At 39.3% G+C, this 16,424-nt stretch overlaps 1 protein-coding gene across 4 annotated transcripts in view; it reads right to left on the minus strand.

Moving 5' to 3' along the window:
- The window catches only part of ZNF831 (zinc finger protein 831), a 67,170-nt gene that overhangs the window by 37,428 nt on the left and 13,318 nt on the right, over window positions 1–16,424 (minus strand). For all 4 annotated transcript variants that reach the window (XR_012677675.1, XM_075176791.1, XM_075176792.1 and 1 more), the window contains exons 2-4: window positions 10,962–14,704; window positions 7,940–8,043; window positions 7,280–7,398 (exon numbers count right to left, since the gene is read on the minus strand). Coding sequence is in view for 3 of the 4 variants with exons in the window: in XM_075176791.1 (XP_075032892.1) it covers window positions 7,280–7,398; window positions 7,940–8,043; window positions 10,962–14,681 (3,943 nt within the window). In the remaining variant the exon portion in view is untranslated. The remainder of the gene's footprint in view (window positions 1–7,279; window positions 7,399–7,939; window positions 8,044–10,961; window positions 14,705–16,424) is intronic.

Here is a 16,424-nt window from a genome sequence, read left to right on the forward strand (position 1 = left end):
TTTTGCCAAATTGACATTGGTGTCTGTGTGGTTATTTATTTTTTCAATTGTAATAGTAAGTCTGAACATGGGAAGGAGGTTTGGGTACAATGAAAGGGAGATATCAACACTATACAGTTTAATTATATTTGAAATTGAATGGGAGAAAGCAAATGCAACAATGCCACAATTACAAAATCCTTCATTAGGACAGCTCGCTGCAGACTTTGGCCAAAATTGGTGCAAAACTGGGACAGTTGTGAGGGATCATTAGAAAATAGACTGGAAAGCACTGGAAAAGAATGATAATGCTATAAATAGTAATATAGGAGCAAAAATAGCTGAAAATGACATTACCTATTTTTCACAATGTTTAATTAAATCCAGATCCAAAACCAAAACCTTTCACGATTGCTTGTCAAAACCACATCCACAACCACAATATGGGGATCAGTGCACTAGATAGATAGATAGATAGATAGATAGATAGATAGATAGATAGATAGATAGACAAACAGACAGACAGACAGACAGACAGACAGACAGACAGATAGATAGATAGATAGATAGATAGATAGATAGATAGATAGATAGATAGATAGATAGATAGATAGATATAACACCCAATTGGCAGGGGCCTGGTAATTTGTTTAGGAAGAAAACATTTTTCCCATCTGTATCTTATCTTAAGCAGAACATTACATTTTGGCACATGTTTCCTTTTAAGCGGACAGACTCAAACACTCACAGCTTCCTCCCTAAACCTTAACTCTTAAAAGCTATAAGTGACCCGAATAATGACATGGACTGTAAATAATCAGATGATATGCTACAGGTGTCTACAATTGTGGTGGAAACCGCATATCACATTACAGAGTTAGGTTACCAGAATGGAAGCTGATATCACATTGTGAGCCTACAGGTAACATCCTTGTACTAACTTAAAACAGGAGTGCCCCTAATGGCTTCAAGATGGAGGCTGACATGACAAAGTATTTTTGTTAACACTGTAAATTTATAACAAATTTTTACAGAAACACATGCAATGAATCTGTCAAGAAAAGAGTAAAAGTGGTTAAATAAACTGGTTATACTTAAAATGGCTGCCTCTGTATGTAATGTCATCATAACAGCATTATGAGGAGTGAAGTATTAAGCTGAACGAGCCTAAACTGATTGTATGTGGTCTGGCAGGTACTGAACATTGAGAGGGGTTAATTATGACAAGGCAGGGTACGGCCAATAGGAGCACAGGGAGGATTAGAGTACCCAGTATATATCTCTCACTGTGGGTGTGGCCGGCCTCTTGGTTCCTGCATTGTTGCCACCCCCCACCCGGCTGGTTAAATGTCTGTTGGAAACATCGAGTTAGTAGGAGAGCGGGCAGTCAGCCGTAATTAAGCAGATGGTGTTAACAGTATGGCTGGGGCACCCTCCCATGAATTAGGATTCATGGTCCTCCGGAGTGAAGGATGTCTTGGAAGGCTTTGAGCGGGCGCCAATGTCGAGTCCATGAGGGGCGCAGATGCCTCGTTAGCCCAAATTTAACACCAGGTCAATCGTAAAGGAGTTTACTCCTGGGACCAGTGGGATTACCACTGTTTGGCTTTGCTTTTGACTGATGACTGCTCCGCTCTCGCCGCCAATTAGGTCAGGGTTTAAATAAATAAATCATTTACCTTTTGCCAACTTAAAAAGTTGTTGTGTGGTTATTTCTTGTTTAAAGTTATAAGTTTTACTGTTATCAACGTTGCAGGTACACTGGTTAAGACATATGACATATGCAGTTTATCCTCAATCAGTGTTGCTAGGTTGGGTGGGATCCACAATCCTGGAGGTTTAGAGCATATTAAATCACATAGTGGGTTGCCAGACACTATCAAATGGCATACTGGAGGGTGGGGGTTTAAAACCTAATACAATAATTGGTAGTAAGAAAAGAAGGATAAAAGGTATATAGCACTGGGCAAACCTAAAGGTATAGACAGTGCCTGAACTACTCTAATTTATAGTTATTTGTGCTTCAATATTATATTATTAATTATTTTAGGCTTCATTAACTTTTTTGGTGGGTACAAAAACTGTCACACAATTGTATGCATTCCATTGGGTATAAATAAAATACAAAAATCAACCAGTAGGGTTGATTTTTTTTTCTATTTGAAACATGTTTGTAATTGATGCAATTGTTTATAATAGCACATTTAAGTATTTTTAGTGTTCATATTTTACTTTTAAATCAGTCTGGTACTTTGTTACAGGAGCAAGAACTGTAAAATGTTTGCTAGTTGTAGGCAGCTAGAAAAGCAGGTCTCCATTAAACATGAAGAAAGTTGAATTTGATCGTGGATTTGATCCTGGGGAAAATTGGAATCACTTGACCAAAAAAGAAGCTGATTTGACCATGGGAAAAGCTGGACTTTATTGTTTTTGGAAAAACTTGGGCTCATTTAATCAAAATGTAAATATGGACTTTACTGACCACATCAAAAAGGTAAAGCTGGACTTGATTGACCAGATAAAAGGGTAAGAAGCCGGGCATGAATGATTAAAAAGCTAAAGCAGTAATCAACTGATCAAAAAGCTCGAGCTGGACCAATAAAAGGGAAAATTGGACACAACTAATAAAAAAGAATAATGAAAAGTCAAATAATCATGGAAGATACTGGATTTGGTTGTGTTGTTTTCACTTGATCATACAAAACTGCACAAATTCCCTTATTTGAGAGGATGATCATGGTTGATCATAATAGAAGTTGGAATTTATTGATCCTAGAGGTAGCCATGCCTGGCTGATTAGGCGGAAAGCTAAACTTGATTCACAATGTGAGACACTAGACTTTTAAAAGGTGAAAGATGGAGTTAATTGAGCATAAGAGAAGTAGGACTCAGTAACCATAGCAGAAGCTGGACACATTTGATAGTGAAAGGAAATGGATTCAGTTGATTAAGAGGAATGGTGGTTTTTAATGATCAAGGATAAAGATGCACTTGACTGGTCATAGGAAAAGTTGGATTAATGATGTGAGATGTTGGATTCAGCTGATCATTGGAGGATGATGGAAATAAGTGAACATAAGTAAAGTTGGACATTTGATCAGAGGAGAGCTGGTTTCATTTGATCTTAGGGAAAACTGGACACATTTCATTGTAGGAGAGATGGACTCAGTCCATAATGAGAGACGAATTTAAAAAGTTGATCAAGGGGTAAACTGCACTTGTTTCCTAATAGAAGAAGTTGGACTTTGTTGACGATGAAGTAAAGATGGTTTCTAGTGAGCATAGGTAAAAGTTGGATGTGGTTGATCATGTAGGATCTAGACTTACTTGTTCATGGAAGAGGCTAGACTCATTTGATGATGTAGTTGGAAAAACTAGGCTTTCATGGGCTGCAGATGATTAAAACTAGGATCAACAAACTGTATTTTTCATGAGAAAACTTACTTTATTTTTTATCTCCTCCATCCTCAGTGATGATACAGGTTACTAGCTAATTGATAAGATGCATTCTCATTTAAATGGGTTCAGCAGACAATATAGCTGCCTCCACTTTTTGTAGGCAACAACTGCACTTTAATAGCCCTAGCTAAACCCAAGACAACCATTGTTATTGGTCAGTGAGATTGATAGAGTAATGCATGATATTTTTCCTAAACCATGGTAGAGGTCTTGGGAATTTACCATACTGACACAATGGTAGCATTCAAAGCAGTGATATACACGTTAACGGTATGACAGCTAATGTATTTTTAGCAAAATATAATGGATTTTTTACTGTGGTAAAAACTGCAAAATACAAAATAAAGCTTGCAAACTAGATTCATATTTAAAAATGCACAACTAAATCATTAAAATAAATAAAGAACATCATTACGGATTTTTAGGCCAATGATAACACTATCCACAGTTTTGGCATTTATCTATTCTCAGGGAGATATTTCAGCTTGAGTCACATGTTTAGTATATGAGCCCATTGATGACTCTATTAAATTTGGTTCTTCATCAAGCCTCCATTCCAAAACATTACAAATTCCATAAGAAGGGGACTATGTCAGTTTTGCCAGCACTTTACCCTGTTAGGCTGATCTGGCAATGTCTGATATATCAAGCATGGATCAGGAATGAATTGAGTTTCACATCTGTAATTCAGTGATTCCATGATAGAATTCCATTCAGATGGAATGGTAGATCGTTAGAAGTGTGTGTGCCATGGAATGCTGCCTTACAGCAAATAAAGGTAGGGGTGATTTAAATGCTTCCCAGTGTAATGAGCCCTTTATGGAACTTTCAGACATTCACTAAAAAATGCTAATAGAAACCATCCATCCCACTAAAACAGAATGTTAATCTCTCACACAATCTGTATCCTCCTGCAATAAATTTGCTGGTTTCCACAACAGAATAGGAATCTAGAAAATACTGTTGTTCTCAGTTTTATTCAACACTTATGCTTAGAAAACAGGTGGGCTTGAAAATATTTTAACGCTATTAGCTTTATTTGTCCTTTGAGAGTGAAAATGAGACAAAAGTGAGTTCATTGAAATATTATTCTTCTGGATACACAGAGGCAAAAGTAAATTATGCTGCCAGTGAGTGTTCCTTAGTATGTTTTGATAAGTGGATAAAGAATGTATGTGTAAATAGGTCTAGTCCTCTGTGGCCCAACCAGTGGCTTTTGGTCCCAACTAGTGAAACTCAACTGGTGGTTTTTCGCTTATTTCCTCCAGCAGTGGAACTGGTCAGTGAAGAGCAGTGTAGGGCGATGGGTTTAGCCTGACTAACATTACACACTACATTCTGGGGTCTGTTTATGACTCATTGCATATTGCTCATGCTAATTATTATTTCTTATTGCAATAAGAAATTAATTAACATGACAATTTATTAAAACTGATTAGTAGGGACAACCGCTCAAATAAACCGCACAGAGTAATTTCACCCAAGATACGATATGCAAACTGGTATACGTCCCACTCTGCATCATCCCCATCGTGTATAGTACACTTGCTTCCACTAGCTAAAAGTACATTTAGCATTTTATAATTTACTCAGGGGAGGTTGCAGATATGTCACTCAGGGAAGGTTGCAGATATGCCATTCAGGGGAGGTTGCAGATATGTTACTAAGGGAAGGTTGCTGGCATGCCACTCAGGGGAGGTTGCAGATATGTCACTCAAGGGAGGTTGTCATGCCACTCAGGGGAGGTTGCAGTTATGTCACTCAGGGGAGGTTTCTGGTATGTCACTCAGGGGTATTTGCTGGTATACCACTCAGGGGAAGGTTGCTGGCATGTCAGTCAGGGGAGGTTGCATAAATGTCACTCAGGAGAGGTTGCTGGCATATCACTCAGGGGAGGTTGCATAAATTTCACTCAGGGGAGGTTGCATAAATGTCACTCAGGGGAGGTTGCTGGCAAATCACTCAGGCGAGGTTGCATAAATGTCACTCAGGGAAGGTTGCAAAAATGTCATTCAGGGGAGGTTGCATAAATGTCACTCAGGGGAGATTGCTGGCATATCACTCAGGGGAGGTTGCATAAATTTCACTATGGGGAGGTTGCATAAATGTCACTCAGGGGAGGTTGCTGGTATACCACTCAGAGGAGGTTGCAGAAATGTCACTCAGGGGTGGTTGCTGGTATGCCACTCAGGGGAGGTTGCTGGCATGTCACTCAGGGGAAGGTTGCTGGCATGTCACTCAGGGGAGGTTGCTGGTATACCTTTTAGGAGGGGTTGTTGGCAGATACTCAGCAGGGGATTTTTGTATATCACATAGGGGAGGTTTTTCTTGCTTTCACCCCTACCTGTCTATGCAAGGAGTAGAGGCACTTGTTACACCAACCTTTCTACAACAATGCAAGGTTTCAGATGCAATATTAACATACAGAACCTTGTGCTTACCACACAAATGCATGACCTCCCAAAATTACAAATAAACAGCACATTTTTGCATATTATTAAATTACCTTTACTGTCTTTTTTTCAAGAGAGTGCTAACAAATAGTTTTCTATTAAGCATAGTGTGACTAAGACTAATTTAGTAAGCTGTACATATTTGGGACCACAGATCAATGTCATGCATTTATATGTGTTTGAATGCGCCCATTTATACAGAAAGCACACTGATTGGTGAATCAAGATGGAGGTGACCACAGGGGGCGCAGAAAGACCTGGGCATATCAAGGTTCTTCTTGCTAAATGAGGGTTGTGCCCAGGAAAGCCCCTTTTATTGCACTCACATACAAAAAAATATTGAAATCAGCTAGTGAAGACTATAGGGACAGTTATCAGCCTAGTGAGGATATTTTATAAGTCCTCAAAGGAGACAGTAATTGGGAATCATCTAAAACTTTAAATAGGATGCATTTCATGCAGGAAGGCTTATTTATTGGTGCAATTCCACCAGTGGAATACAGGTACAACCCTAGTAATTTGATAGGGGTAATTACAACTTTGTTTTACACCAACATATTAATATTCTACATATATACATGCTCTGGAAACACCATATACAGTAACTATAACAAACTTTATACATAATTCTTGCTATAGAAAAGCCTACAATTTACACTACCCTGCAAAGAGGAACAATGCAATGGCATGTGCAGCACCAGAAATGTCTTCATATTTTAATCAGTAAGTTTCAAGGGTGGATCCCAGGCTCCTGTAACCCCCATCCCTCACCCTTTGCAAGTTATGAAGATGCATGAAAAAAACATGAAATAAAGATAGTCACAACTTACTCCCATTCTGTGTCCAACTCTGCATCAGCCCCAATATGTTTAAACAGCAAGTAAAGGCAATGTTATACATAATATATATAAATGTGTATTATTGAGCTATACCTAAAATATCAGAAGTGTTTATATTTGACTCTCAAAGTCCATCATGTTTTCTTTCATTTATTTTTATCAGGTTGACATGTTAGGATGGAGTTGCTCTTCTAACTGAGCAGATAAAGTGTGAGTGACAGGCTTGTATGAATGCCCAGCAGGAATACCCTTAGTGGATTTAGCAAGCGAATTCAAAGCTTTTTGACCTGAATCAGATCCCATTAGGCATTGCCGTACAAATGTGGCATGTGGCTTCCGTTGGGCCCTTGATATATTCACTTTTTGCTATGTGGTCAAAATTGTGTATACAGCAAGTACATGGGAACATACAAATAGACCATTTGATGGTTGTTCCAACAGATAAGAGATCACAGTGTGGAACAGTTGTCAGTGCAGGTCAATCATGGAACCCCAAAAGTAAAAAATCCACCCCTTTAGATATGTGTAATACAAGGAATTCATCAATACCTGACTGAGGATATGAAGGACAACTGATCTTGTTATGCTTCTGGTCCTGGCGCAGACCTCTTTTATTCATGTGCTGGGAAACTTTGCTATGTGGACTTCCATGGGCGCGGTCTTTACTCCTGTATTAGATAAACAACATCCAGACATCACATATTTTGAAGAGACCTGCACAGCCTGAGGTAATCTTTTGATATCACTCACTACCTCAACGGAAAATATTAATGACAGATGAGCCATTCAACCAAACAACAATCTTCAGTCAGAGATAAGAATAATAAGAAATGAATCAGCATTATGGTTTACCTGCAGATAATTTCCTGCCCCGGGTGAGAGACAGGAAGAATAGACTTGATTACTAAATGTTGCTTGACTATTTCTATTGCCAGGGACAGATTTACATGGTAGGTGCCCCTAGGCAAAACCATTTTGGAGCCAACAGCCTAGATAGATAGACAGACAGACAGACAGACATACAGACAGATAGACAGATAGACAGATAGACAGATAGATAGATAGATAGATAGATAGACAGACAGACAGACAGACAGACAGACAGATAGATAGATAGATAGATAGATAGATAGATAGATAGATAGATAGATAGATAAGAGAGGGACCAACAGAATGGCGCTAGCAGTATGTACACAGCTCAGTGCACACCTTTTTACTTGTCTAGACGTTGTCATTGCTCCCATCTTGCTAGATTTCTTGGCTAATGGCTGAAATTTACCAACATCTGCTTCTTTTATTTTTTCCAAACATTCCTATATAGAGGAATAAAGAAATTATGTTACCAGATCTCCCAACATTTGAGTGTTATGGGCATTGTGTAGGCTGGTGGCGCAACTAAAATGAGACGTGGTCGCATAAATAATCTAATTAAATCGATGAAAAAAACCGTCTGCACTAAACCAAAGTTATTCTAGGCTGAAACCCTTAAAAAAACAATGATTTCTAATTGGATGTTAGATATTGCTCTTGGTATTGGCTGCTTTCTAAGTAGCGATATATGCATATATGAAAAGGAAAAGGAACGTATTACTCTTATTAAGAGTAGTACTTTTCCTTTCCCTTTTCCTTTTGATAAACATATAATCTATCACCACTAAAAACACTACTGCATTGTCATGTGCACCAGTGGAAGGTGCAGGTGGCACCTGCTCACCATATCTCCCAACAGTTCCAGCCATTGAGACAAAAGTCCTGAGTATCAGGACGGTGCATCAGTCCCCTAGAATCAAGACTGGAATGCAGGCCATTATTTACAAAGAGTATAAGTACTGTTAAGTTCTCCTATGTTAGATCAGTCACATTACTGTATTTTTGCATTTAAAGTATAATACAATCTTGTGTTTTCTGGCTTTGAACCTTTTCAAAATGCAATCATAGTGGTGGAAGGGTAGCCTGCAGTGACATCACAGGTCTATATGCAATAATTTTAGCAGGAAACCACAATGCTTTGCAATCATAAGTTTGAAGTTAGGGAGAGGGTGGGACAGACAATCCCAAAGCTGCACAATTTCCGTTGCATGTACATACTTCCCAACTTTTTAATGGGGATTGGGGTAATTTTGAGCACGAGGAAACATGGCCATGTGTCACAGGCGTATGTCTAGGGCTTCCAACACCTTGGAATGTCCCCAGCCCCTTCAATGCAGCTGTGACTAGTGCGCATGGCACCTGTTCAGTGCTGCTCTGCTATGCCTACCATACTGTATTAGAAAATGTGCATGTCCTTTAAAGCTGAACTACTACCTGGTAAAAAGTGGTAGTGCAGAGCTTCCCATACCTAGCTGGTGCCCTCAGTGCTGCTCCATACGGAGGTTTTTCCTGAGGCTCCCTCACTCCTCTTACAGACTTGACTGAAAACAGGGATTAGTTGTAAGTGGGAGGAGGACCATGTTAGAAATCAGTGTGCTCTGTTATCTCTGTGTGTGACGTTTATTTATGTGTAACTACTGATATCTTCTGAGCATGTGTGAAGTTCCTTTCATCCTCTGTGAAATAAATCAACCTCATGGTTAAGTGGCATGTCACTGAGCTCCTGTATTTCACACTGCACCACTCACCAAAGGTCAAAGTCTTATCATCAGCATCACTGCCATAAATCCTCTGCTAACAGACCAATCACAAGCCACAGTTAAGAGATTGCAGCTTGTGATCGGTCCTTCCACTTAACCCTCTATCGTCATTTTAAGTTAGCAAACAAAATTGATTTGCTCTGATAAAAACAGCTGCATGTAGCAATAGACAGGGCTCTAGGCAGGGGAGTTGCAGCACTGTTCTACACAATTTTTCTAGGTGGTAGTACAGCTTTTAGGGTTTATATCTCATTGTTTATTTGTGTTTGAGGCCAACTAGTCCATGATGTATTTGTGTTTAAAATCAGTTAGATAATAATGTCCTAGTCTTGAGGGCAGCTAGGTCAATAGGGTTCATTTACTAACATTGCTTTTAGGTGCAATTGTTTTTTTATCTGTCTAGTTCAACTTAGACAATGAAAACAAGTATGATTGCTTACTGTTGTTAATTGCAAATTTTGCACCTAAATGCTGCTAATAAAAAGACTTCAATGTGTCTTTGTGTGTGATGTCTGCTCAGTCATGATATCCTTGTGTTTGAGGTAGGCTCAGTCATGGTGTCCATGGTTTTGAGGTAGGCTCAGTCATGGTATCCTTGGGTTTGAGGTCAGCACTGTCATGGTGTCCTTGTATTTGAGGTAGGCTCAGTCATGGTATCCTTGTGTTTGAGGTAGGCTCAGTCATGGTGTCCTTGGATTTGAGGTTGGCTCAGTCATGGTGTGCTTGGGTTTGAGGTCAGCACTGTCATGGTGACCTTGGATTTGAGGTAGGCTTAGTCAAGGTGTCCTTGGATTTCAGGTAGGCTCAGTCATGGTGTCCTTTTACTTGAGATAGACTCAATCATGGTGTCTTTGGGTTTGAGTTGAGCTCAGTCATGGTGTCCTTGGGTTTGAGATCGGCACTGCCATGTTGTCCTTGTGTTTGAGGTCAGCTCAGTCATAATATGCTTGTAGTCAGCTGGTTTCTAGTATTCTTATGATTGTGTTTAGCTAGTCTGTTGAGTTTGTATTTCAGGTCTGTTAGGCTGGCTTATCATCGTGTATGACATCATTTAAAGTAGCATGTTTCATGTTGGTAAAATCACATTTGAGGTCAGCTAAATCAGTGTGCACTTGTGATTGAGAGGAAGAAATTACAGGCTTATCTTGACATTTTACCAAAAAAGATTGAGCTATATAAAGTTTCAATTAAACACATGTATAATTAAATTTAAAAGCTACTGAAAGCACATCAGAGCATATTAAAGTAATTGCCTAACCATCTGTGATTGGTTAATAGGACCAGACATTGGAAAGAAACACTGAGAATTTGTCATATACATAAAGACAGGGGAATTAAAGCTGATCTACACTGCTCACATATTTTATGGTTGTTGACCAAAGGCTTTTGTTTTCTAACTGTTCCCAGCCATTTTGTTAACACTTGTTAAAATAAAATTATCAAAATGATTAGACACCTTCATCAGTAATCCATGATAATTACCTCTTTGTCATCTGTTGTGCTTGTAAAGTATATTAAGATAAAAATCAAAATTATATTAGAAGTGAGGTTTAAAATGAGAATGCAGAATACTAATCAAGGATTTAATAAAATGAAAATACCTTGTGTGTAGTTGATCTCAAAAGAAGGGATGAAGTCAGATTTTGTTCAGCGGAGGTTGTCCTGTCAGGCCAGTCCTTTTCAATACTTCTAACTTGAGAAAATGGAGATGGATTACGTCTCCTGTCTTTGATAGTGTTACAGGTCAAAGAAGCATAAACCGAAAAGGACTTCTCCTTTTGCTCTGCAGGAAAGGGAAGACATCTATCTAGCCAACACCACGTAGACTTAGGTTCTGTGTTTAGGGCTGAGAAGGCAACCTTTGTGACTCTGACATTACAGATCCCTGACTGCAAACATAGATGTGTCGTGGAACATAAAAAGTTTTTCTGTTCTGGAAAAATGATTGGGTCAATTGGGTTTAAACTGGGTGGTCCAGTATGAAATGTATCTGACAATAGCAACCTTGGATTCTGAGTACATCTACTGATTACACTGGTTGACATGTGTTCACTGCATCCTGATGTTGTATCATATTTCAAATACGCTTTTTCTTCTGAGTTTAGCTCAGATGACATCAGTCTATGAATACCCTGTACTAGGGTATTGCTTTTTGTTTTCTGTTGATTTATATAATCCCTACAATGAAGTTCAGAAACTATGGAATCCTTGTAGTCAAGAGTATTGGATGCAGTTTGAACAGATGTATGTTCTTGAATTTTGCATTGTTTCTCAGGACATATGTCATCTAAAATTACTTTTTGTTCACTGGTTTCATGAGTGTCTACAATTACCTTTTGTTCTAGATCAATGGAAATCTTAGAGGCACAGGTGGGAACACATTCTGTATTTATACTTATATTCCCAAAGAGAGCTATTTCTGAGCGATGTATCTGTGTAAGTTTCACTTGATTTGCTAAACTGTTTTGATGATCTGTTTCTGCTTGACTGAGAAACACAGGTTCTGAGTTTGCATCTTTTATAACAGTTTTCGAATCAGTTTCTCCTGTGGACATACCACGAATCGCAACCTGATCTGCTTGCATGACAGGAGATGCTTCTATGGGGGCTCCAATATAATGACATTTTATTAAGTATCTTGGGGAAAATACATTTTCTTTCAGTGCTGTTGATGCCTGAGTAAGTAGGAGAGGAAGTTGTTTTGAGAAAAGTGCTGTTGTCTTTTCACAGTCATTGCCAAGAGACGGGAGGAAATTCTTATTAAGAACAGTGGATAGAGAATGTGGACCAAGGATTGTGCTGACACCATCTAATAACTCCCTTGCAGTGTTATCAATATCCCTTATGAAATCCACATTCTTATATTGTAACATATCAGTATCTTCTGATAACTCCAGAGAAGTCTTCTCATTTAATATGTTTATGGTCTGACTGGGTTTATCACTATTGGTATGTTGAGCATTGTCTGTTGTAGACCCAACTTTCATCTTTGCCACCTTAACCCTATTATCTGTAAGCATTTTTTCAGAGTTTTGGAAGTAAGGTATATTTGAAACACTGGATAGTTTGTTCTGCTTTTCAGTTACTGTAATGGCCCCATTGTCTGAGCCTGGGAGCTGTAGACAGGCTAAAAGATGTTGTGGGCAATCCACATGTGCACTAGATGAATCACTAGAAAGTTTAGTTTCCAGCTTGCACGCTTGACTACCAGAATCATTAAGACTTTCTGAGCTTAAAATAGTTCTGTTTTCCTGTGTCAACCCTAAATCATTCTGGACATTTCTAGTTGGTATGTGTGCTCCAATCTCCTTGCTAGTCATTTCAACTTTCCTTGAAGTTGAAGTTGTAACCTGTGGCAGTGTTGCAAGACTTTCAGATGCCTTAGGCAGGCCATGTGATGTCTGCAATACACTGTTTTGGTTGTCCACACCTCTTGAATCTGGAACCGCTTGCTCTGTCTTTCCGGCATGTTCATTTTTCTTCATTTTCTGGTAAAACTTTTTGAACGTTTCATCGCCATACATCTGCCACTTTTCATGAGAGAACATGTTTAATTTTTTTTGTCCACCCTTTTTATTGGTTGTTTTAGATTTTGAGGGGAGTGGATCTACTGTAGGTTGTTTCTTTTCCTTAATTTCTTGAGAAATGCTACATTCAAGAACATTGCTAGTCTGCATTTCATCTACAGCAGCTTGTCTTACAAGACCTCGAGGGTGGTTCCTTGAAAAGTCCACAATGCAGGCAGTGGCTGTATTGGAGAGCAATAAATTGGTATAGTTGCCTTTTAAAGCCTGATTTTCTAAGCAGTGTGTTTTAGTATTATGTTTACTCAATCTATCTGTTACTCTACTGCTATCCACAAATGGCAAAGAGTTGCTTCGTGCAAAAATTGCGCTATCCAAAGTTGTAGAGATCTGAGTTGGCACTGAGTGAAAACATAGAGGTTTGTTTTTCTCTGGTAGAGTAAAGATAGACTTGGCTGAGCAGAGAGATACTTTCTTTCTGTTTACATCAAGGGATTTGATGTCAAAGTGAAAGGAGTCCTTGAAGGTATATGGCATGGGCAAGTCAATGCTGCCTTGCTTTGATAAAGCAGTTTTTCTGGGACGAACATTGTCTAAGTGTGTGTCCTCTACAACAGCTTTGTTTTGAGAGATCAGCATAGAAATGTGCTCTCTCAAGTTCTTTTTTGATGATGCTGGTTTACCTTCACTGTCCCCTGTACCAGTACTGAGCATGTGTTCACACTCAATGCTGCTCTCACTAAGGCTTTGAAGGGGGCTCCCGGAAACCATTTGTAGATCTGCACTGTCTGAGTGAGACAAATACCCAGAGTCTGTGCTTTCACATTTTTTCAGTTTCCTTTCAGAAGAGGAGAAAGCCCATTGCTTATCAACACCAGTTTCATAGTGTCTCTGTCGAGCATGTCTGCTTGTAGTGGTAGACATTTCATCCCTCAGTGTTCTTTGTTGATTCAGCAAATCTGGTGAGACAATTCCCAGTGACGAATGGTCAGGATCATCAAGTGCCTTCTCATGATTCTTGATAGATAATGGCCTAAGTACAGCCTCTTTGTTTCCCAAGAATTCTAAATTGCCATTTTCCTGGGCAGAGATGACACTGTCTAGTTCTTTTATTTCAATGTAATGATCTTTATCTATATGAACATCTCCGAAGCATGGGTTGTCTCCAACTCGTCCATTATGTGGGTCTTCTTGACAACTACCATAATCAGAATGACAGCTCTGCTTGGTGTTATTGACGTGGGTTTGTGTCCTTCGATGTTTGTAAAGGTTGCTCTGGGTTTTAAATGAGATGCCACAAATAGTGCAGGGAAAGGGTCTCTCCCCAGTATGTGAGCGAATGTGCTTCTCCAAAACACTTGGCTTCAAGCAATCTCGGCCACAATGTATACATATATGCTTTCCAATATTCTTTGCTTTTCCAGGACTTACACCAATGAGACTGGTGGAGGAGCTTGGGTACAAAATTGGTAATGTGTTCATAATGTTCAGTGTGAGAGTCTTGGTTGGGGACTTTTGGAGAATGGTTTGAGGCTGAGGGGTGAACATTACAGACAAATTAGCATTGTCAATAGCAAAGTTTGTGCCGTTTGATGTCAGTTGGAAGGGCGTCTGTTGGCCTTCCTGTTGGGTAATTTGATACAGAGGCACACTAACACCCTTTAGAACTACAGCTGCTGGAGATTTTGTGTCATTTGCTGTGGAAGGTTTGTTATTATGGCTACTGGGTAGGACCATAGAAGTGCAAGTGGGCCATGCCAAACTGGATGACAAAACTGAAACATTTGAAGCCTCCATTTCCAAAAGCTCCTATGATGTATCTGTAAGAAGAAGAAGAAAAATAATTTTATGACTATCACAATAACTATGTCAACAACTTAGCAGTTCACTCAAATTATGGGCACTGTTGTTAAGAAATGGGAACTAAAAGAAAGTGTCCATATTTTACATATTCTGTAAAATTCCTACAATTTTACCTCTTTAAAGATATCTGTAAATTGGAAGAAAAGTAGTTGTATTTTTCATAGAATCTGGAATACATTTCTCACTCCAACTAATTTACCACCATTTTTGCTTCCTCCACTTTTAGAGAAACCATTTAACTGGTTGTGTGTTAAAACTTGCTGGTCAACATATTAAAACCACCACATCTGTCATAGTCTGTATGCCCTTTTTGCAGTTTTATCAATTTCGTTCCTGAGGGCAAACCTGAAGGGAAAGGTGGCTGCTACAAGCAGAAGAACATGCTCCTCCTGTAGCTATGTGGATGACAGCTTCGCTATCCTTGTGCATCCTGCCACTGTCTTGAATGCTTATTGATCTGTGTCCACTCTATAGGGCATGTTCAATTAGCATTCACGCCCGCGATTACGCCCAGCTGCTCAGGTACCGATACCGCAAAATTGTGGATTTCTGTGTGCACCCCATAGGGTTGCGAGGGAAAATCCATGCTGTTGCAGTACCGTAATGACACTTTACACGCACAGCCACGCGTAATCGTGGGTGTGAATCCTAATTGAATATACCCATATGTGTCTAATTTTAGGTAAATGTATCAAGCTGAGAGTTTTCCTCCGGGTTTGAAAAACCAATCAGATTCTAGCTATCATTTATTGAGTACATTCTACAAAATAGTAGCTAGAATCTGATTGGTTGCTATAGGCAACATCTCCACTTTTCAAACCCGCCGAAAAACTCTCAGCTTGATACATTTACCCCCATGGTATTGACCCCTGTCTGCCTGCCTAGTTAATTTAAACCTCAGTTATATTGGTGCCCACTCAGATCTTTGGCTATGGATTATTTGACTAGTCTCTGATTTACATCTTTCATTTATGTCCATCAGTTTTACCATAAAGACCATAGTAGCAGTAGGTGCAGTTGCTATGGGGCCCATCTCCCCTGTCAAAGCCCCATGTGGTTTTCTCGCACTTGGATGCCACATGGGGGCCGATACTCCTTTCCTGGGAACAGCTGTCCAGAGGCAAATATGGAGGAAAGAGATTAAATGCTCCTACCTCCATATTTGCCTTGATACATAAATTTGTGCTTTATGAATTATTATTCTTTATTCCTCCAATGAACAGCAATGTATAATACTATGGCACCCCATAAATAAACCATGATCATGCCAAAGTGGAAGGAGGTTGGACTTTGATGTGATGTTTACACCTTTGCATAATATGCCCCTTCAGATTTTTATGCCTCTCTGCACACCTGGATTGAATTATAGCTTGTGGATGCATCTCCTGGTTGCGCACAGTAGGAGTTCACGTTGTATGCAGGGCAGACCAACCAGGAGCACTTTTGCCCCAGCAGGACGTGTTAAGTGTGCATTTAGTGTTGGAACTTGCATATGGAAACATGTTATCCAGAAAGTTATGACAACCAGACAGATAAAGATAAATCTAAAAAATCATTGCTGTTGCTTGAGGATAATGTCACACAGAGATATCATCACTAAGTACATCTTCCCACAGTCACTTTGAGGAGCACTGCTAAGTAATTTAGGGACTCATTTCAAGTTGGACAGATGTCAAT

This window comes from Mixophyes fleayi, chromosome 6 (genome assembly GCF_038048845.1).
Source record: "Mixophyes fleayi isolate aMixFle1 chromosome 6, aMixFle1.hap1, whole genome shotgun sequence".
Lineage (NCBI taxonomy): Eukaryota > Metazoa > Chordata > Amphibia > Anura > Limnodynastidae > Mixophyes > Mixophyes fleayi.